Below are 23,671 nucleotides of genomic sequence, written 5' to 3' on the forward strand. Positions count from 1 at the left end.
TTCGGTCAGACATGGAACTAAATCAGATTTTGGCACAAGTTGGAAAGTGTTACCACCAAGATGACCTCTTTTTATATCTCTGAACATTTTGCTGTAGCTTGCCAAGATTATTATGGGTTATTAAAATACGGCTTTACCATGAATGGAACAGGGATGTCTTTTTTAGAAAGTTTTTAGAAACGGGCAAACAGTCTAAACACAGCAGAGCTGCTGCAGAGCCCAGACCAAAATTGAAAGAAAATGACTATGGTGAAAGCCTTTCAGGGCTTCAACACAGAAGACTGCCTTTTTGTTTGAGACAGAGCTGGTTTGACCTTCAAGCTCCTGCACAAGTGCCTGAAGCATCTGTATCCACACTCTAGTTTCTACAGTACCACAGAGGCCTCCAAATCTTCCCTCCTTCCATATGGGCACCATCCACTTATTAGCATGCCCCGCTGTTTTTGGGGTTTGCTTCTGGCAATGAAGGCCAATCAGAGAGAAATGGTGCATCTGTGTGTTTGTGTAGGTCCCAAATGAGAGCGATTGGGACCAGTGCACATGAAAACAGCCCTCTGACCAACATTAATTACAGATAATTAACTCCACTGGATAAGAGAGCAGGTTAAGAGTTAATTAAACAAAGAGGCACAATGGCACCCCCATAGTGATAAAGAGAAGTCTGTGAGTCGTGAAAGTCTGGGCTGATGGGCAGAATTCATTCATTAGGGTTTGATTCATTTACTGGGACGCAAACATAAGGAAGAGAAAGATTTGCTTTGTTGGCAGTCCTGTATGCAACAGAGATGGCAGGCTTGACCCAATTTAGCCAGGCATTTTGTGATCAGAGGCTAGGCTTAGATTTAACAATAGAGCTGAGGCAATCTGGTTACTCCCTCTATGGAGAAAGCCATGGGGCTTTCAATCCAAAAAATAGCTGTACAGCAAAAAACTGATTACTTGCTTGCGTTTCACGTTGTTCATAGGAAATCTAATATGAAACTGGGACTGAGGAGGAACACAATATTTATATAAACCATGATCTTTTTTGTCATTTAAATAATTACATACAGTTGACAGATAAGTTATGTAATTAGATACACATGCAGAGCCAATGCTAAACTAGCATTGTAAGAAGCTAGATACTTCTGACCTATATTTTGTATGAAAATCTGGATATTAACAAACAGATTCAAATAATGTGGTGAGACAAAACCAAAAGAACAGAAGTGTACTGTGCTTGGCTATGTCATCGGCTACCTCTTGCCTTATATATTTACACTATCATTCACAAAATCACTTATTGTAATTATCTTTGTTATTTTATATACAAAACTTAAAATAGTATAGATGCAATATAGGAATGCTATAAAGCTTTCTTAGGCATTTCAGAAACATCTACAGCTCTGTTTAGCATTCTGGACATTTTTTTTTTCTTTTTCTTTCATACAGCTTCTTACCGATAATTTGAAACCTCTGAAGTTGTACAGGTCTATTGAAATTCAATAGACCTGGCTACATTTTTCCAGTTTTCAAGTGTCCAGTTTTGGTGAGCCTGTGCCCACTACAGCCTCAGTTTTCTGTTCTTGGCTGATGGAAGTAGAACTCTATATGGTCTTCTGCTGTTGTAGCCCACTCACCTCAAGGTTCGATGTGCTGTGCATTCTGAGATGCTTTTCTGCTCATCACAGTTGTACAAAGCGGTTATCTGAGTTAGCGTAGCCTTTCTGTCAGCTTTAACCAATCTGTCATTGTCCGCTGACTTCTCTCATCAACAAGGTGTTTCCATCCACAGAAGATGTTTTTTCTTTATTTCATCACTCTGAGTAAGCACTAGAGACTGTTGTGCATGGAAACCCCAGATCAGCAGTTAAAGAAATATTTAAACCAGCCCATTTGGCACCAACAATCATGCCATAATCAAAATTACTGAGATCACATTTTTTCCCCTACTCTGAATGTGAACATTACCTGAAAGCTGCTAACCCATATCTGTATGATTTTATGCACTGCACTGCTGCTTCAAGATTGGCCAATTAGATAATTGCATGAATGAGTAGGTGTACAGGTGTTCCTAATAAAGTGCTCGCTGAGCAAATATCGCAGCTGGCACAACACTTACTTCAAATCAGTGGTGCAAAGCAACAAATTACAACTATTCTCGTTACAGTACTTAATAATACTTTTTTGTGTAAAGCTGTTGTTTGTTTGCTCTTTTGCAAGCTAATTTAGCTAATGTAAACTAATGTCCGCTTGGTAGCCAAAAAACCTCTAAAACTGGACCTTTATTCTGTAAAGCGGGTTATAACTTAAAGTGAAACTTTATAACTTAAACTTAAAGTGAAAGTGTCACACCTAAAGTGTTTCTGAAGCCTTTTTCTTTCACTCGCCAAATTCCGCAGTAAAATGACACACTTCCTCTTTTAAACTACACTTAACATATCACTGCTGTCCAAAGAAACACATGTATCTCCATTTTTGTTGATTTTCATTTTTCGATATTATTCGCACGGCAGCTGTCCTTTACACTGTGTGAAAATTTCTTGAGGAATGGACCAACAGAAATGCTCCAAAATTGGAAAAATTAGAACATTTCGCTTTCCAATGAGAACTGGCTTGATGGTTACCTTTAGAGACCACTAGTTTCCTTGTAAGGCATCTAGATCCCATTAGAAAACCATCAAATGCATCTGGTATGAGTTCCAGGACACCAGTTAAACCATTAGAATCATTATTATCACCAGGAAAACACAATAGTGACTACTGGATGCCACCAGAAAGCAAGAGAAACTTTTAATCGTTTCTTTGATTTTTTCAGCAGGGCTATCCTAACAGTGTGTGGAGGTGCCAGTGTGTGGTCAGGAAAAAAAAAATATCACAAAAAAGGTACATTTTTAGCCCCACAAGGTACAAACAATGTGTTTTAACAAAAAAAGTGTTTTAATGGTACACTACATTTACTTTCCCAGGTGCATGTTTGCGCTTTGTCATAACTTAACAGGTTCAAATACAAAAATTTAATAAAAAGTTTGGAATCAGGACAGGGTGAATGAAGTCAATGCAACTTAAAACAAATAAATGCAACAGAACATGGTACAATCACTTCCCCTTACTAAGGTGTATCCCAGGAACAGTTTTACAGCTTTTTAACTTTTTTCTTACCTGAAACCAACAGCAATGACTTGTGATTGAACAGATCTGTTTTTGTTGTCAAGTTTTAAATGTGCTGCAAAACTGTTTGAAAAGAACTCAAACTCAAAATGGTAACATGACAGAGGCAGAGCAGATTGAATGAATGGTACCTTGCACTTACATGATGCTGACGTGTAGCGTGTGGTGTGAATATGGTGTAACTTAAAAAATTCCTGAGTACTTTTTCAGCAATGTTAGTTACTTAGTTACATTGCTTATTAATTATTTTACTTGTACACTGTTAGAAATAAAGGTGCTGTGCAGGTAAATTTTTCATTCATCAAGGTGCAAACAATGTAAATGTACCCTCAAAGGTACAACTGTGGTTTTAAGGTCCAATTGTGCACCTTAAATACGTTATTCCAGGTAAAAAATACATATTTGTACATTTTCATAACCTAATGTTTTAAAACAGAACAATAAAATAAAAAGCCTGGAGATGAGACAGGGTGCGTGGAGTCAGTACAACTTAGAAAATATAATTTCAGTGGATTACGGTGCAATTATGTTCCCTGACTAAATGTATTGAGATGTACCCTTGAGGGTACCATCACAGTGACAAGAGGGGTACTGCCCCAGTGACAGTTTTGTACCTTTATTTCTGAAAGTGTATTCAAGATAAATTATCACTACAGTAGCTATTGCAGCAGTTACTCTTATTTTTTAGTAGAAATTTCTGTACTCTTTCCACCCCTCCTACTAACTAAGATGACATCACAAAAGTTTGGAGCTGCAGACAGAGAAGGATCAAGTTGGTGGTTAATGTATCACACATGCCTAGCTCATCAGACTCTGCCTTTCTACGCTGCATCTTTTTCTTTTTTACTCAAAACTATAAGTGCTATTCAATGGGAACAGCAATGATTTACTGTAACCACCCCATCATACATCATGCATGAACAACAGTCACTCTGCCACTGAAGTAAGCAGTTTTCAGGAAAGTAAATACAGGCACAACATACACTTGCAAACATAGAAATACATATATACATATACAAATAAGTATGTTACCTGTATGTGATGAAAGGGGTGAGTGTGGTCGAGGAAGGGCTGATGACTGTCCACTTCCTATCAGACTTTTTCTGTTGCTTGTCCTGCAGCTTGAAAAACAAAGAGCAGAACTAGATTATAAACATCACATCAAGAGTTAATTCTCAGCTCTGTTCAACGTGAACATGAACTTATTTTTGCTTTGTATCGTGACTTATTTCAGAGTGAAACACAGTATAAAGAGGATCTATGAGCAAGGAGGCAAAATAAATATAATGATGTAATCAGAAAGTCAGATGTTTAAAATTTGATTTTGATGGAAAATTACAGTAAAACAAGAATTTCATCTTTTAAGTGATTTATAATTTGATGAGTCGTAATAAATATGAGAAGGAACAAGAACAAATGATGTAAAAGATCAGCTGCAGGTGCACTAAGTTAATCCTCAGTACGGCTGTCATTAACAATTTTGTAAGCAATCCAGTTATATACTAGTCATTTTGATGCTTAATCAGACAATAAAAATGGACTTGCACTAACAATAACAAAATCACATTGCTTTTCAAAGATCTCGAAGCACTTCACTGGAAAAAGATTGACAAGGAAGCCTTTAAAAAACATTATAAAAAATAAATCTTTAAAATATTCATTTTTATTGTGACAGTCTAAAACACCAAATATAAGGAACAGGTCAGTAAGATTATAACACGTGCAGCTGTATACAAAAATTTGAACACTCGTGAAATTATCAGTGAAAATAAGCTGACCTCCTCTATAGGGGACAAACTTGAATATGGCATTTTTCTGCACATTTTAGTGAAAGATTTCCATTCAATTGATGAGTTTAACACATTACAAAAAAACGAAGCAAAACTATGCCATAACTTTGGCACAGGCCAAATTTAATTTTTTTTCTGCTGAAAATCAGCAAATGAACAGTAATTGTGCAATTTCAATGTAAAATGTACAGAAGTGTGTTCTCTGTAGAGGATGTGTTATTTTCACTTATGTACACATGCTTTTTTTGTATACTGTATATTTTCCTTACAAATCAGACCAGTCACATAATCAAGGCAAAGCAGTTAGGGATATGAAAACACTATTGGAATATGACACAGCAACTGTGTTAATAATTTAGTGTCATAATCTTTATCACTGCTAAACTTATTAATTATAATGACAATCATTAAGGTTTTCATTATTTGGGTATCGCAAAGTAGCCTTTTGTCATTGCTATTAACTGGAACACACCTACCTAGCTTCTAAATCAGATATTTTTGATACATTTTAACAGAAGCCAGTATTAAGAAGCATGTTACTTTATGTTTGCCTTCAGTAACACAGACCCTTACTAAAAAGTACTCAACATAAAATCCATGTACATAAGCAAATGAAGAGTCAGATTTAAAGGCAAGTGTACATCACATGAACAGGTCTAGGCCAAATGCACAAGGAAGCTGTCAAGACTCATTAATAATCCTTTATTTTCTTTACATACCGTCTTCCTGATCTTCTCCATAAGCTATACCACTTAGTCCTGTTGAGATGCCTCATTAAAGTTGCAAGGTACACTTCCTCAAGACTAGACCACATTCGTCCCAAAGTTTACACAGACATCTTTAAGAAAACACAGTCAGAGACTCCAGATAGAGGATACGCTGACCTTTCAAGGGACCTTCCACTTTAAGAAGCCTCAGACAGGCGCTGTGTGGTTCACCAACAGGATGATTACAGCTCATCAAACAGATCCTCTTAGTTCACAGACTTAATGAGCCCGCAGTGCCCTCCATACTCAACCGAGAAGTGAATGTGCATGCTGATGTAGCCACTGCTCCAACTACATACTCAAAGGGGTTATTCGCATGAAGAAATTTGGGAGAAGTTTAAGACGTTTTAGGTTTACACATGCAGAGAACAGGAAACTGGTGAACCAATCCAAAGGCAAAACCAAGAAAAAGAAATGCCTTAAAAACACTTGAAAGCAGACTTAGATCTTCTACAACAACAACATGCCCATAAAAGTGATTTAAAAATATTTTCAAAAGCATCTCATGAATCTCCCCGTGATACAACCCTGTCAGATTAAGTGCTAAATAATTTATAAAAGCAAGGGAAAAAAAATTATGCATATAGGACAAAACTTTGTAAGTGACACAATGACATGATCAAAGACCAAAAAAAGGGAAAAAGACTCAGTTATTCATTTTGTGTGCATTTGATGATGGAACATAAATATGAAATGAAAAAATGAATATGATGTCATATCTGATTCTAAAAAAAGGACTGCGCGAGAAACTGTAGAAGGTTTCAGAGCACACGGCTCTGGCCAGGTGCACATTCAGGGCATTTCTCCAACCATGCTATGAACGGGGGAAAGGCGCACTGAAAAGATGACATTGCATAGTCCTTGAGATCCTCGTATTAATGCTAGCTCAGTGTGAAGGGCCTGCCAAATAACCTTCAAATGTTTTTTCTACTGGTAACATATACAGGCGTTATCTGATTGCAATGTCCCTTTAATGAATCTGTGATATCAACAAAGATTTACATATATCCACTTAACACTCCACAATGACGTATTGTGGGGTAGGATAGGGCTGACCCAATATGGACAGTTTGTGACTCACACCAATACAAATATTAAGGAGCAAAAAGTACACAATAATATCAGCTGATATCACTCCTGACAAATGTCTATGAAACCACTAAATCCTTTGATTTGAACATACGTTCACATACATACGTTTTATTATACAATCAGCTGCTAGCAAGTCATTAAATAAGCTTCCCAATGATGCAAATGTCAAACGTTTCATCCTATCATTGGTTGACACACAAAACGAAACTGAATTACTGTTGCCAGATTTTTGTTTGGGATGTCAAATTTGTGCAGTTTCAATCACCTTTATAAACTATAAAATCGGTGAATGACACCCAACAATAGCTATATAACTAGCTATTTATCTATTCAACTAGCCTTGTAGGTTGTAACAAAAATTTCTCCATAGCCATTGAATATTAATAGAAAATTAAGTAACACTAAGAAACTGCACAAACGTGACATCAATGAGTGACCTGTATTTACACAGTCCATACAAAGTGTTTTGTTTTCATTGCTAAATGATAGTTAGACTACTTTTTTTTTTTATTGACTTTACTGTTTAGATTCTAAAAACTTACATGGCACCAGTGGAATAACACCTTCACTAGAGAGGAAAACCGTGTAAATGATGGAAGCACAGTTTTGGTACGTTAAAATGGATTTTTACATTCTTGTTTCAATTCACGGTCTTTTAAAGCAGCACTATGTACCAGGGCACTAGTAGTAGTGTTACTGCATCAGGAGCAAAAACATGTTAAAATATGTGTAAACCTGTAAAGCCTGAAATAAGAATTTAATAGTCAGAAGTTTTGGGACGGATTTGGCAGGAGTTTTTCAAACCACATCATACATTTTTTTGGGCAGGCTTAATGTTCAGGTCTCAAATGCAAAATGAACAATATACTGTTGAACATATGATGATAATTGCAGATAATTCACTTACATCCTCAGAAGGCATGTCCTTCATCAAGTTCTGACTGAGATCTCTTTGAACGCTTTTTCAACTTGCTCGCAATCATCAGATTCATCTGTTTGTGGGCTCCGAAGCACAACTGACGATACAAAACATACCTCCTCATGTTATGGGCAATTACAGATTTTCACCAGAGAGGTCTCCAAATCCTCAAATGTTACATAGTGCTCCTTTAACATCCCACAGAACTCTAATGACCTGCATTAAATTAAGTACATGCACCTAAACCACACAGATTCTACCCAAGTACTTCTCTAAGGCTTCCTTGCCCTGGCCAAATCTAACTTCATGGCTATGTTAGAATATAAATACAAGAGTCAGGATATTACTTATGATCTAAGTGTGATCTTATATGATCAAATCCATACAAGCTCACTGAGTTAGCACTATATATTAGGGCTCTAAACCGATTCAAGGAATGAAAAAGAACAATTTCCTCATGTGCACAAGCTATTTTCCATTTCTAACAACTGCCTGAAACCTGATTAGACTACAGCTCATATTTGCATAGTGGTGTTTTTTCTTCACAAAATAGGTCCCACCTATTGTAAATCAACTGATTGATTATACTGTCACTTCCTAATTATATTAGCAATTAATTTAACATGTAAGGCCTTCTGTCCAGCTCCTAAAGGCCTAATCAATGGGAGGATACATATTGCTACAAAACTTCAGTTTAAATACAAGAATGAGGAATATTTTAAAAAATCAACTAAAAATTACAGACTTGTATGTTAGTTTCCAGAAATCATTAAGCCTATACTGAAGTCCTACAAGGCCCTGAGGGGTCCCCAGTGTTGTGATAGCATAGATAGCCTCTTTATACATTACAGCGAAAAAGTGTATGCTAAGACAGGCCTATCATCTAAAATTAAAAAGTGTGGACATCCTTTACAAATGGAAGGGAGATCAGCCTGTGTGTTTTTCCCCAATTTCTTACTCTTTCCATGTAGCAAGGTCATTCAGATCAAGATGAAAATCCACAAAACATTCATCATTCCAGAAAGTATATAATATGCAGTTAACAGGTGCTCAGTGAAAGAGGATCAGATTCACCACAGCTATTTATACAGTCTCCCCGCATGGGTGGATTAAGCCCCATTAGTCCTTAACTTTGCTCCATGATGCCTCCTACAGCTCACTGACAAAATTAGATAACACATTTGTGGTAAAAATGCTAATGATGTAAAAATGTAAGGCTTACTTTGTACTTCGAGGGGCAAAAAGGACAGCTCTATTCCAACAACATACTCACAGGAATGGGAAAAAACAAGCACAAAACCTCTCCTGCCAAAGTCATCTACCTGATACAATAACCTTTTACCTTTTATGCTTTATGCTACCTTTGTCTTGCATTGTTAATATACAACACAACATTTTCTGCCAATGCTAAAGCCAACGTTTTAGAACAGACTGATGTGGTATCTGTACTATAAATTGTATGATTCAGCAGCAAAGTCACTGTTCACACAAACAGATTTACACCCATCACTGAATACATACAGAAGCTTTAGTAAACACCCATCTTGAATTAGATCAAAACAGATGCCACATGTATTCTACTCATCAAAAAACATCCAGGACTGCCGATATAATCCCTGTACGCGCTGGTCATGAAAAGCTGAGCCTGCACCAGATCATTTTCTCCATTCAACAAAGAAATGGAACATTTCCATGCACATGTATTTACAAATGACTTTGGCAAAAACAGACTTGTTTAAAAAAAATGTCTTTACAAGCAGCCTCAAATTTCTCTTACCTAATCCTATGTCAACAAGGCATAAAATATTTTTCCTCTCCATTTAAGAAAGGAGGCTTAGGTGAACTGACATCAGCTGTAATACTGACCCTCCAGTGAAAGGCAGAAGAAAGAAAAGAAAAAGGAGATGGAGATTATTCCCAAAGCTAGCTCTGGTTAAACTTGAGAAATTATGTGATAGGTTCAATTAATTTCAATGTAATATCAGTGTTAGGAATTTTGTTTCTATCGTTTATAGAATCTTATACTTTTTTTCCCTAACTATTCTGCATGATGGCAGAGATGTACAACCAATATTAACCTGTAATCCTAATATTTAAAAATTTTTAGGGAAACGTGGGCTTATCCAGATATCCAATATTTTATATCATGTAAATACCTTCCAATGCTGATGCATATGCATTTATATATTGTAAAAATTGGCATTACACCTACCTGGATTAGCATTGATAAATAAAATGCAGATGTTTTAGCTCAGTAGTGTCGCCTAAACGTTCTGCTCTTGAAGAATACAATAAATACGCCATCAAAAATCATATTGAAATATCAGCCAAATCTAAACATCTGATAAATACCTGTGAATACCGACATGATTAAAGTATCATCGTACATCACTACTAATAATAAAAAAGCATCTTATGCACTATAAAATAATGTCTCTCTTGGGCCAAGACAACAAAAATAGGACAAAAACCTATAGAACTCAATGATGTCATATGGTTTTTGATGATGAAAGTTAAAGAGCAAGTAACATGGCAAGTGACAACTGGATTGTTGTCAGATGCTCACTAATACACATAACAGACCAAATGTTAACTCTTCATCCAAAAAAACAGAGAAGTCTTTGGAGAAAATGTCAGATGAATGCACTGAACATTGTGTTTATGTACGCACAAATTAATCCCATGTAAACCCTGCTGAACTATAAAATGGGTCATTCCACAGATTAAAAAAGGAGTAAGAGGACAAAACAGCAAAACAAATGCCATTACTGTGCTTGCTAACACAGAACTGCAAGCATCCAGCTTGGTCATAAAATTTCAGTCTCATAGAAAGTATACATCTAACATTCTTCAAGTCATACATTGCAAGCAGTGAACTACAGCTACATGACAACAAGAGAACTGATATCAAGAACAATCAGTTTTCCTTACCCATGATTCACTTTCAGTTCTGAAGTACAGATGCTAAGTAATTACACTGCAGATGTAAACATCTTTTGTATGCGCTGTGTGGACCAAACAATGATATCTTGATTACAATCAAAATCTCCTCACTGTGCACTCAGAGGAAATTCAACACAATAGAAAAAAGTAGCACCCATCTTACAGTATTGTTCTTGTTTGCAAAGCACACCCTTGGTTACCTTTTCGAGCGTCGGAGTCTGGATCCACTAAGAAAATGAGGCATGGAGAAGTTAGATAGGACAGTCCACAAGCTAGAGTCAGACATGGTCCCAAAGTCATGCCACCAAAAAGGTCTGCCTCAGAAAACTAGGTGAGGAAAAATGTCTGGCTTCGCATGGGCAAGCACACATCCACCACAAGAGTCGCTGGTCCTTCTCTCAACAAAGCAGCAAAGCAGCAACATTCCGAGCTTGCAGAGATATGTCCAGGCACATCTGGAGGCAGCAGCAGCATACACGGGCTGTCAGAAGGGACAGTGTGTCCTTTGAAGTGTCCTAAAATTGAGTGAGGCAAGAAAGAGAGAGAGAGAAAGCTTCTCTGCACCACTTTCCTATTGAGGGCATAATCAGTATCCCTCACGCACAGTGCTTGCCTCTGGGACACGAGGATAGGACCAGTTCCAGTAGGAGACTTTTGTTTCCCTGATAAAGTCTTGCTGCTCCGCTTCTATCCCACATACTCAGTGAGCTCAAACATGCTCCATATCATGTAACAGGCATCTACCACTTCACATTCTGAGCAGGGGGGACTTGAATGAAGGGAGGGGAAGGGCAGGGAAGGAGGGGCGCGTGAGTCAGAGCAGCACTGCATCATCAGCAGACGTCGCACAGTGAATGTATTCCATGACTGGACCTTCTCCAGTGCCACTCTGAAGCCTTGTTTGAAATGGAAATCCACAGCTTTTCAATGGTTATCTCCACCTAAAGAGGTCCAAGTCTCTTATTGTCCATCTAACCCCCCACCTTCTTTAATCAGCATTGCCCAAGTGAACACTACCACCTATCTTCCACTTCAGCACCTTTGATCCCCTACTTTCTTCTGGTCTCCAATCTGGTCATTTGGCAAGGAGGCCCCAAGAGTGGCTTGACCTCCCTGACAGATGACGTCTGGGGTGGGATGAGGCCGCTTTGGGCCTGACAATTAGCTACTGAAAACAAAGAGAAGCTATGGGCTGCTGGAGCTTGAGTCAAAGCAGGCTGAGAGGAGTCAGGCTGTGGGGCTGGGAGGCATGTAGCCACAAGCCTGAGAGAATAGGGCGTAAACAATGACCTCAGCCAGTATCCTGTTACACGGTGCAGACTCACCTGACAATTCCAGCAGCAGCTAACGCTAACCAGGTTTTCCGGGGAATGCCAACAACATGAATACAATCATAAGGAACACACTGATTACAAAACATACATACACGCCCATTCTCCCAACATGGAGAGCAAAGTCCAGGCTAAAAAACATAATCCCGCCTGAGTCTCATGACAGCGTCACCCTTATCTTTTCCTGCTAGACCAGTGACTTATGAGATCTTGATTCAAAAACTTTGCTGACATTAGGAACAAACCAGCCATAACCTCTTTCTTCGCTTGCTGGGTCCCAAAGGGTCCGATGTGGCAGCCTGTGCTCTAGATTTGGGTGTGCTCCGTTTATACTGTTCCCATTAAGAGAGGATGAATCAAAGGCACCACTAGAGGTCTAAATCAGGTTGCTCACTGAATTGCAGGTTACATCAGTGCATTGCCTTGATGACTTCTTTCAACTAAGTCCCGAATAACAGTCAATAAAATTTCAGTGCTGCTTTCTGTTACTGAGAACAATACTAATATGACAATACAGGACTGTAGATGTGCTTATGTAGTATTTGCCATGTAATCTAACAGTATGAGAAGGTTTCAGGAAACAAACTCAGATACTAAAATAGTAGTTAGTTATAGTAGTTAGTTATAGACCATAGTTAAAAACAACCCATAACGCAGTACACTCAAGTCCATAACGAGTATCATAATTTAATTATTCTCACAAAGTAACCTCCCTTAAAAGTATTTTTAGTTAGAAAGTTATAAACAGGAAATAAAACAAAGGCTCATGTTTAAATGCTGGGGGAAAGTACACAATTAAAAAAAAAAAACAAGACAAGCAGTATCTGTATCTACAGCTACTGTCATTTGGACCTTGTATGCAGTATTGGCTGTGAAAAAATAGATACTGGTACAATCCTGAACAGAGTTCTTGTTAACTGCCAACTGCTTAAGCATGTTGGTGAAAGTACAGTGTCATAATCACCTCTCTGCACAGATGTAAAACTCAAGATTCGACAAGAGATTAAGGCCATCCCATGTCTTTTTTTTCAACCCCTACCCCTTGTTTTTGAGTGTCCCCCTAACACCTTGGAACTAAGTTACAAGGGGTAGTGGTTGAAATCTTTGGTAGCTCGCGCAGGCATCTTGCCGGTTTTTCTTTTTTTTCCTCATAACACTCCGTTTGGGGGGGCATATAGCCCAACCCTAGCCCTCTATCTCAACAAAAATTGGGACACCCTAACCGTAGACATGAACGCACAAAACAGAGGGCTAAGGGCTAAGTGGTAGGGGCAAGGGGTGAAATGGGATTGGCATTGTTTAGTCTAACATTCTACCTTCTTAATTTGCCTCTGGAGATGCTGTTTAAACTTATTCACGAATTTGTGCAATCATAGTCTAAGACAAGCTTTACTTTAGATCTCCCAATAACAGTAATTTACTGTTCCTACATCAAAGCTCATTGGAGGCAGGCCATTATGTGTAAACATGGACTAATCATACTGGTTTAAATACAAAACGCATCAAGCTCAATGACCCATTTCATTTACAAGGCCAAAGATACATACTTGAGGAACAAAGCCTGACTGACTGTGTTGCTGAGAGGAAGGGGAGAGAGGGAGAGAAAGGGAGTGGTGGAGAGAGAAAGCGAGAGAGAGCAAAAGAGATACGCTATGTGGGATTCTAGGACAGGGCACCAAGTTATGACCTGAAAAATAAGACTTCACAAAATCAAAATCGAACACTGATGACGCAGAGAAGCAAAACACTCAAATAATGACACATACATTTGATCAAGAAAACTGTGCAGCATTAACTTAAAGAAACCTTTGTCAAATATAGTCACATTTCATCTGGTTTTCAAGAAATGAAATGAGACTTCACTCATTTCACTTTATAGAAAAACATATTATCTTTATTTCATGATTTTTAACAACGAGTGCCTTTTAGAAACGCTTTTCCAAACAGTTCACATTCAGATTGGAATTGACCTGGTTTCCTACACATATTTGAATACTGCAGACATTCAGCCACAAAATCCTATTTTGCACTTTAAAGAGGGGTGAAAGAGAAGCTCGGCAAAAGGGGATGGGGGAGGGGGGCTGTATCTAAGAACATTATATAAGCACACTTAGTCTTTCTATCAAATATCATACAAAGGCTTTGGATTTGGGGTAAAATCAAAACTGATATTAAAAGGGAGACCCTGTGCCCTTTTGATCACAAAAATCCACACCTGTGACATTGGCTTAATCTTCAACAGTGGAGCGTGAAGCCTCACTCGACCCTTTTCAGCTCCCGAAAAAAAACAAAATGGCTATGTCAAAGAAGCAGCGGTCTTACCTCCAAAAATGGAAGGCGTGCAGCGGGCTGCATGGGCTGCAAGGGCTTGTGGGAGTCGGGCTCAAGCTTCTTGGAGTGAGGCTGGAAGTCAAATTGAGTTTCATAAATGCTGATCCTGAAGCATAACCACATGGCCCATACAGCATCTGTCATGCAAAGTCTTTGATGCTGAGGACAGTTACATACAATGTGTTTATATACTCGACACGCACACAGATATAGAGACATGGCTGCAGTGGCAGACATTACCACAGAGCAGATTCATGCGTGACAAATTTCTCCAAGCAAAGGCCAACAAATGGTTTTATGGAAAGAGCTAACCACAGCAGCACTGACCCTTTGTGGAATTTTTACCTATAGATTTGCCACATCTCCAAAAGGTACACTAGACATAAAACAGTTCACAAGCACTGACCAACTACATTGTATAATGACGTAGTGATGTTATGAAAATAATCTTACAATGACATCCACTCAGTCAAAATTTTTGTAAAATAAAGGTATCAAAAGGATGTTTTCAAGCAAATTGGTTTAAAAAAGGCACTTTAAGTTGTTAGCTGAAAGAAAAACGACTGAATTTTTTGAATGAAAACAACTTTACAAATAATTTGAACAATAATGAAAAATAGTGAAAATGCTGTTTTCTTTCCAATCTGTGTTTAAACAGTCCGAGCAATCTGAGATTCTATAAGGGACGTTAGACAAAGAATGTCTAATCACTGTTTGTGCCTAGTATCAAGATGGGGGTACACATGCAGCAACTTGATGCACAGAACACAGCAAAAAAAAAAGGAGCAGAAAAGAAAGATGCTGTGAGCTTACTTCGCTGCCTTGGATGAATTAACAACCATTCTCTGTTGTCAAGGACAGTTGATTTTGTAGCACGTACTGTAGCCTATATACTGTAATTATTTATTTCATGTTTTTTTCATGTAAACTGTTTTTGTCCATTGATAGTTTTTGGCTTCAACCAAGATTTTTCATTTCCCTGCATCACTAGTATAGAGGTCTTTAAATCTGAAGTTTGAATCCAGTTCTCAATCTAGTATTTTGTAGTTACTGATAGTTAACTGACCTGTTAATGTTAACTGATTGGCCACCTAGTTTCATGTCTACAAAATCCAGGGCCTGAAAGTCAATTCCACTGGTTAACTAACTGGTTAACTAAAGAGCTTTTCACTGGATAGTTCTTTAAAGAAATGTCCCAGCGTTCTCAACCTAATCTCTCTCTCCATCACATCTGTAGTGCGTGATCGCTTACCACAGACAATATTTTCAACCCTTATTATTAAAAAAAAATATGACTCAAAACAAATTTGTAATAGACTGGGCAGTGTGTTAACAGGTTTTCTGTTACAGCAAAATGAACAGCAGCATGGAGTGGACACTGTCCATGGTAATAAATAGGTAATGGTATGCTACAGATGAAGTCAACAGAGATTATGCTGAAAAAAGCTAGAATAGTCCTTTAAAAAACCATGCATCCATTGTTTGTCAGAGGAGAAAAGCAGTTCTTCTACAGGATCCAAAGAAACCTTTTGGCACCTTTATTTTTTGTGTTTATCTATTATTTAACACTTCACAAATCTATTTAAAAATCATATAGTTATAAATTGTCAATTGCCAACTATCAGATTCTATTATGTCCTTAGCATTAAACATCAGCAAAAACTAAACTCAAGGTCTAGATATAACCATGGTCAGGTCTTTGTTAGAATCTATATATATCAAAGTTTCAGTCATCATGCAACACAATACAGAGCAACTGTTCCAAACAAACATTGCAACATGTCCCCCTGAAATCTCATCACTACAGTGTATGCGTGTGTTTTGATAAAGGCCTTGCTTGAATCTGTAAATGGATGCCTGGTGATGCAGAGCCCATGTGTCTATTGATGAGCAAATTAAACCAATCACATCAGCTGAAACTGCTGAACTGACATGTCGGGAGAGAAGCATGGATCATGTCCTTAGCAAGACCAGCTGTGATGCGACATAAACTTGTGTCTCCTGTAACCTTTATGCATAAAATCAGATATCTTTATATCTCATCAAAAACAATACAATCTCCTTCACATGTAACAGAGGACATGCTGCAAATATGCAGAGTGATTGTTTGTTTTTACATTGGCACCTATGCTGTAGATGCTTCAGTAATATGGTGGACTACGCTACTAAACAAACTAAATCTCCAAAAGGGCAATTAAGGCATTTCATGTGATTGTCATTGCTGAAAAGCCTTAATTGTGGAGTAGTATTTTGTCGTATCTAAATACACAAGCAGACTGGCAGGTTGGACAGCTGCTGCAGTCCCCTCAGCTCCAGACTGACCAGCTACGCTCTGGGCAACTGCCCTTTAGCACTGATCCAAGATCAGTGTCCCCTACCCAAGCTTTAGCCTTAGCTGTTACAGTGAAGAACACAAAACTGTTCTCAGACCGGCATAAGACTGCTACCAACATCATGAGCCAGCACACCCTGGCTGGTGCTATGCTAGCACTGGCTAGCCTTGCTGTATTTACCTCCTAACACATGCTGCAGAAGCTGCTACTGTGGTAACGCTGCACTGCTCGGATTACGGTGACAGCAGGGACACTGCGCATAAATGAAGATGTCTGCCACTGCCATTAGATGAAACGACGCAGACAAACAAGGAGAGACAGGGAAAACCATAGAGAGAAAATACTCACTCCAGTGTCAGCCCTGGAATCCTCAGCCTCTCTCGCTGGGCTTTCATGGCTGCTGCGCTGCACTCGCTCGCTCTATTGTGCACATGATATTTTCCCCCCTTTGCCTGCCTACCTTACAACCTTCATGTGCTGACAAAGAGCCAAAAAGGCAGACTCTACTGCGGAGGAACAGAGCTTCAACCCACTCACAGCAACACTGAGTGGAAAGGAGGGGGGTAGGGGGGAAGCCCCTGGTTTTTCAGTCCTTTAACTTCCACCCCGAGCTGTCAGATGAAACCATCAGCTAGCTGCCTGTGGAGAGCTCAGGAGGCTGGACAATGGCTCTTTTCCCCTCCCATCCTGCACATCCCCTCTCTCTCTCTCACCCTACAGCTCGTTCTCCCTCCTCTGTCATACACAAACACGCAGAGTCTGATTCTGCCCCTCCTCCGTCCGTGGAAGACCCTTACGTCAGCAGAGCTGAGCACAGAGTATGGATTCTGTAAAGCTCTGCCTTCCACCTACACTCTCAAAAATGAAACCACCAAAAAGGCTTTCAAACTATGCCACAAAAGAACTTTTGGTTTCCACAAAAAACACGCAATGGAAGGGATGAGATGTGAGAGTATAAAGAACCTTCTTAGTTCATAATGCAATGGTTCTTCACTAATTAAAGCCTTTTCCTAGAAACATACACCTAAGCCAAAATCTGTTTAGAAACTTGTTTCTCCAAAAAATGTCAGTAATGAATAACACTTTTCCACCAGACAGTATAGTATAGCATGGTAACAAATCTATGATCCCATTTATAGTCGTTATTTTCACCCTTCTTGCTAGAGTATCACATAGGGATGCATGAAGATATCAGAATCATATCTGTATCAGATACCTACTTAAAAATAAATAAATAAATATAAAGCATACATACATACATACATACATAGATACAATTCCCATATTGGTGCATCCCTAGTACCAAGAGTACTGAATAGGGACATATGTGTGGAGAATAGACCACTCACAGGACTGGCAGAACTCCTACTTTCACAGGTGATGTTATTTGATGCGAGTACTCAACCAGGGAAGTGTCAGATGGGTTTGTTGTTCTACACTTTGGTGCAAACTTTAGGTCTAGTTCATCCGGGACAAAGGTGTTTGGAGGCTGGTACCTTAATCCTGCTGGAGATCAGGATTGAGTAAGCAGAGAACTCTGTATAAGAGCAACAAACAGATTTAGGCAAAGAACTAAATGCTAAATGATTATCAAGTTGTACAGTAAGCTTGCTGCACTTTGCCCCCTACCCAACAATGTGCTAAACAGTTGCAAAGAACAAGCCAGGGGAATGAATATTCACAAGGTAAAGAAATAATAAAGAATAATGAGGATAATTAATAAGCCTTCAAACGTTCCATCATTTTCTAAGCAGGCATCCCATCATAAGCTCTGAGGATCCATTAAGAGCAGCAAACAAACAAAAAAGCCAGTAATTAAAAAAAATTCACCTCCTCGAGTGATGTCTGAACACAACAATGCCAAGAACACAAACATGCAACTAACACTGAAAATTCATGAGTATTCTCTCTTAGGCCTGTTTTACAACATTCACTGCACATTTCAGCGTTTAATAGCACTCATGTCTGTGACTATTAAAAAACAAAGCATTACTTCTGTTAAACAGAATCAATGACTTAAACCCTTTTCATCAAACCAAGACACACAGCCATAGAAAAATTGTTTATCACCATTAGAAGAGAGAAAGGGAAACACAATTGGCAATGACAAAATGCATCACATCAAAAACAGAGCAGAAAGAGTTTGCGGTGCAGAGAACTGGAGCATGAGAAGGGAACCCTGTTGAACACCTATATTGCAGCCTTGCAGAACTAGGCCAGACCCCAGACACCCATTCATATTACACAAGGAGCACATGTACTTTGTCCAACACACTTCATTAATGTCCGGTAAGAAGCTGAACCAGCCAACGCTCGAATAGAATGGAAAAATTCATTGCCTGAAGATCATTTGTGTATCCACATGAAAAGTATTTGCCACCAAAACACTCCATAAGGGTTGGTATTTACTAATCAAAAATACCATGAGCCTTAAAGAAGAAGGAAGAAAGAGGTCATCAGCTGTTTTCCACATTATGTGAAGATACTAAAATTGCTGTACTTTGTGGTGGCTGGGTCGTGTGATGGGTGTTGGATTTTTATAATAATAATAATAATAATAATGATAATAATAATGAAAATAATAATAGATACACAATGACATCAGAATTAGTATCAAACAGCAGATATTTGAATAAAAGGTTATATATTGGCACCAGAAAGATGAAGATTTTAAACCAATATTTGACAATGTATTTATTCCACTCCAGAACAGCAGAATGTTAGGTGACAGAGCTAAAATGTCTGCATTTTATTCCTTTTACTGCAATTGCAACCATGCCGAAATAATGCTATATGTCCCTGTAAGGCAAACCCAGTCAGATGTAGTCTTAATTTCTACATTTTATAAATGTTTATGTAGCCACATTAATATCAGCATCGTAAAACATATTACATATATGCATAAGCCCACAGTTCTTACATTGGTGCATCCCCAATGATAATAATAGTAATAATAATAACAATAACAATTAACAACAACCATAACTTCTATAGCACTCTTCATTTTAGTAAAAAAAAAGGAAGACAACACAGGAAGACAAATAAAACTTTAAAAAAGAAATAAGGTTCAAATGAAAATGTGCCCTATCACAAACTACAGAATAAAAAATACATTATGCATGTGCTAGTCTAAATACATTCAAAATGTTATGATAGTATCTGGCTCTCAGTGTCAACAAATCAATGTAAACAAAAAATGTAATTAAATGACAAGAATATCCAAACCCATATGTTCATGCAGCTGTTTTAGTCTATTAATAGTCTATAATCTGTCCCAAGTACCCCCATAGCTCTCTGATCAAGCCTGCAGCACTCTATAATATGAGTTCTCATGAATTATAGGTGTTTCTAGTTTATTTCCAGTCAGACATGATCTGGTCACCGGTTCGCTCCCCATACGGGTCACAGGCTTGTTTATGGGGCAGTCATGGGTTGGAGGTATGACCGGAAGGTTGCTGGTTCAATCCTCTGAGCTGACAGTACGTGACTGAAGTGCCCTTGAGCAAGGCACCTAACCTCAACTGCTCCCCGGGTGCTGTGGATAGGGCTGTTTCGGGTAAGTGTGCGCACTGCCCCCTAGTGTGTGTACATTCACTAGTGTGTATGTGGGTGTTTCACTGTATGGATGGGTTAAAATGAGGAGGTGAAATTTGCTCCTTTGTGGGACTAATAAGCGTAACTTAATTTGAAGGTCAAATCGCAGCAATGCAGCTGACATTACTTTGCAAATGTCAAGTTTAATAAATCTGTAAAACTATATAGTTTCTTAAAACAAGCTGCACTGAAGAACAATATAATATCAGCATTATATCAATCATCAGCCACTCTGTTCTCTAAATATCAATATCGATATCAACTCTTACCCACATTGGTCAACCACTATTACTAAGCTTTTTTACTAACCACTATGAGCTTTAAGAGAGAGGGCAGGAGGGATAGATGGAGAGACAGAGACAGGGGGAAGAGAGAGATCAGTTCACTGGGAATTTCACACGTCACTTGTCTTTGAATTTGCATTCATTAAAGGCTTTAACCCCTTTCTCCTCGACCAGTGAGTCACAGTCCCATCTTGTTCTCAATGACTAAGCAGCCTACGTATACATGAGCCATACTGTGACTGCTAAGAAAGGTGCCAAATGACAAAAATAAATGTACATCAGAGATCCATTAAAGTGCCCATAACCAAACATTTTGTTGTATTTTACTGTTCTCCTTGAGGTCCAGTTATGATAATTGTGTGAGGTTATTGTTAAAAATAATAATTATTACAATAATAGCAGAGCGTGTTGAGAGGATTCAAAGAGATCTCAGTCCAAACCCTGGAGACAAACATTTTTCCAAGGATGCAAGTAAATTATCCACAGAGTATGTATATGGAAGTATCTACTGTTGTCATCATATCTTCATCAGTATAATACTGATTTTGCACACCTAAACATCAAGCCGGCCCATCTTATGAGCCTGCACGTGTGATGTTAATTTGCAAATGGAATGAATGAAAAATTCCCACAAGATGCAACCCCGAGCCTCTGACTTTTAAGTCATTTCATTTTTTTTTTTTTCTTCTGATTTAAGAATGCTAATTCATTCATCTTAACAAATACTGCTTTAAACAATAAATCACTTGCCCATAAATTAAGTGCTACATTGACAGTAAGCAGCAACAGGCTATTTAGCACAATAGGTCATGTAAAATTATGCTATAACATTCGAACAGAGAATGAGTACACTGACCTGGCTCATATTATTTATGCCATAAAACTGCACCACAAAATAATAATAATACAGTAAGTAATTAGCCAATTCCCAACTGTGTGTTAGGAGCAAAAAATTGAAAATCCAAAAGCTTGGCAGATTCCGATCAGGCATCCTGACTCCAATTTCTTTTTTGCCTTAGAATATAGCAACGGAGCAGATTTTGTTTCTATGCCTGTTCTAATTGGTTATGTTATTTTGTTCCTTATTCAAACACTCCTTATAATTTCATCGTGAATCCTTGGGCTAAGCTACTGTAAGCTGATATATAAAAATGTGTCTTTGTTTTGTGACATCACAAAAACAATGATTTGAAAAAAACATGCTTTGCATATTAGTTTTCATATAGGGACTGTGGTACAAACGGTACATTTTTATTTACATAGTATATCAGCTTGATGAATTGAGGAAAATTAGGTTTTCTATACTGTGGGCTCTTTAAAGAAACAAGGCTTAAGACGCTCTTCCACTTTTGATGCATTTTTTGCGATGGAAAGGTGATGCAATCTTCTCCTCCGCATTACAACAGGCTGTGCCAACACTAAAAAATCCTATTCGACAGCCACCACACAGCTGCCATTGCAATGTGGCGGTATGAGTCACCCCTCACTGACATTTAGCAAACACATCAGGAGGCCCATACATGCTCTGTGCATTCATAACATCATCCGCCACGCTGTTGACCAAAGCCAGCCATCTGACTGCTCCACTGACTCATTGCAGTTTGCCCTCACTTTCTCTCTCACGTGCTCTCTTTCTCTCTAACAACCACTTCAGACAGTACTTTGGCATCCGTCAACTTCAAAAAAAAACAAAAAACACCTGTGCTGCAGTCAAGCCGGATATAATCATAAATCATAAGCACAAAAGGACAATAAGAATCAACATGCTGGTTTTATTCCATGTAGTTCTTAATCAGGCAAGATCTGTACAAGAAAAAGAGTCAAAAATGAACAAAATGACGATTTTACACCAGCAGATTAGATCGCTAACAATGTTCTGCTTTCTTTTGTTCCTTTATATAAACAAGTATTGTTGGCCTGTATTTTCAGAAAGAAAGTCCAAGAACACATTAGGGGTTTTGAAGATTAAAGGAAGATAAAGGTGGTAAAGCTGATGTGGGTTCACCTTGGGAAGATTTTATACCAACAACCATTATGTTTTAAGAATTAAGTGTTTCATACTTTGGTATAAGGCCATTAAAGATTCATCTGTCAATCTTAGATTTAAGTGGGGATACTCATAACATTCAGTATCACAATATTTTCCAAATAACTCTTCATATCACATGACATTTCAATCAGTTAACTGTTGGTCACATATGAACAAAAAAATGCTTAATTCTGATTCTGGCAGACAGCCATCATATGCCAATTCTCTCTTGGTCAGAATAATCTGCCAGTTTTGCTTGTTTTCAAGAACAGCAAGACTTAAGGCTTAACGCACGCAAATCATGGATATCAAGAATATCAGAACTTTGGTGCCAAATATAACAATATATTAAAAGCACACAAATTTAACACAGTAAATAAAGTCACAAGAACTGAATGTTTTTAAAAAATTTGTTGATAAGAGCTTGCTTCCAGTTTGGTTCCAAATTTCTCCTCAAGGCCCAGACATCACAAGGACTTGTTCAAATTCATCAATTCATCAATAATTAGTCAAATCAGATCTTGGCTGATTACTACAAATAACACTGGGCTGTCATTAGAAAAGGAATGGAAATGGTTAATCAAATACATTGACACATATTGTTGCTCCTTAACTCTAATTTTACCACAGAAGGAGAATACATTCTTAACTTATAATAGAGATAGTGATTTTTTATGAATCAAATTCAGAACAGAAAACAGAAAAATCTGAATATGTTGGAAACAAGCCCTCTAGAAATGTAGCTGTAAACTCCTGCTGCAGAGTATATCTAGTAGGTCAATTTCTTTTCACAACTCACCAGCATGTGTCATCAGTGCCACCACAAAAATAAACGGCATTAAGGGCTAAATATAAACAGCTGAAAACAAACCTGCCTGACCTATTTCAGACACACACAGACAAAACACGCTCCCAAGTTAGCTGGGGGCAAGCCTGTGTTTTTTAAAAATACCATAAACCCCATCATAAAGCAGTTGGTGAAGAGGTATTTTTAAAATGAAAAATAATCAAAAACTGGTAAACATTCCAGATTATAGCTAAAAAAAGCTAGGTTTAAATTAAAGCACAAACAGAACCATGACATTCAAGGAGCAGACATGTTTTGACC

At 38.1% G+C, this 23,671-nt stretch overlaps 1 protein-coding gene across 13 annotated transcripts in view; it reads right to left on the reverse strand.

The window, feature by feature from the left end:
* Positions 1-23,671, reverse strand: part of mast4 (microtubule associated serine/threonine kinase family member 4) — a 144,356-nt gene that overhangs the window by 34,859 nt on the left and 85,826 nt on the right. For 8 of the 13 annotated variants that reach the window (XM_036580243.1, XM_036580231.1, XM_036580230.1 and 5 more), the window contains one exon: positions 4,183-4,271. In XM_036580243.1, the coding sequence (XP_036436136.1) occupies positions 4,183-4,271 (89 nt within the window). Of the gene's footprint in view, positions 1-4,182; positions 4,272-10,861; positions 14,136-14,314; positions 16,914-17,004; positions 20,213-23,671 lie in introns of those variants that run through there. The other 5 variants (XM_036580235.1, XM_036580234.1, XM_036580236.1 and 2 more) reach the window with 4 other exon arrangements.

Source organism: Colossoma macropomum, unplaced genomic scaffold (genome assembly GCF_904425465.1).
Source record: "Colossoma macropomum unplaced genomic scaffold, Colossoma_macropomum, whole genome shotgun sequence".
In the NCBI taxonomy this organism is placed as follows: Eukaryota; Metazoa; Chordata; class Actinopteri; order Characiformes; family Serrasalmidae; genus Colossoma; species Colossoma macropomum.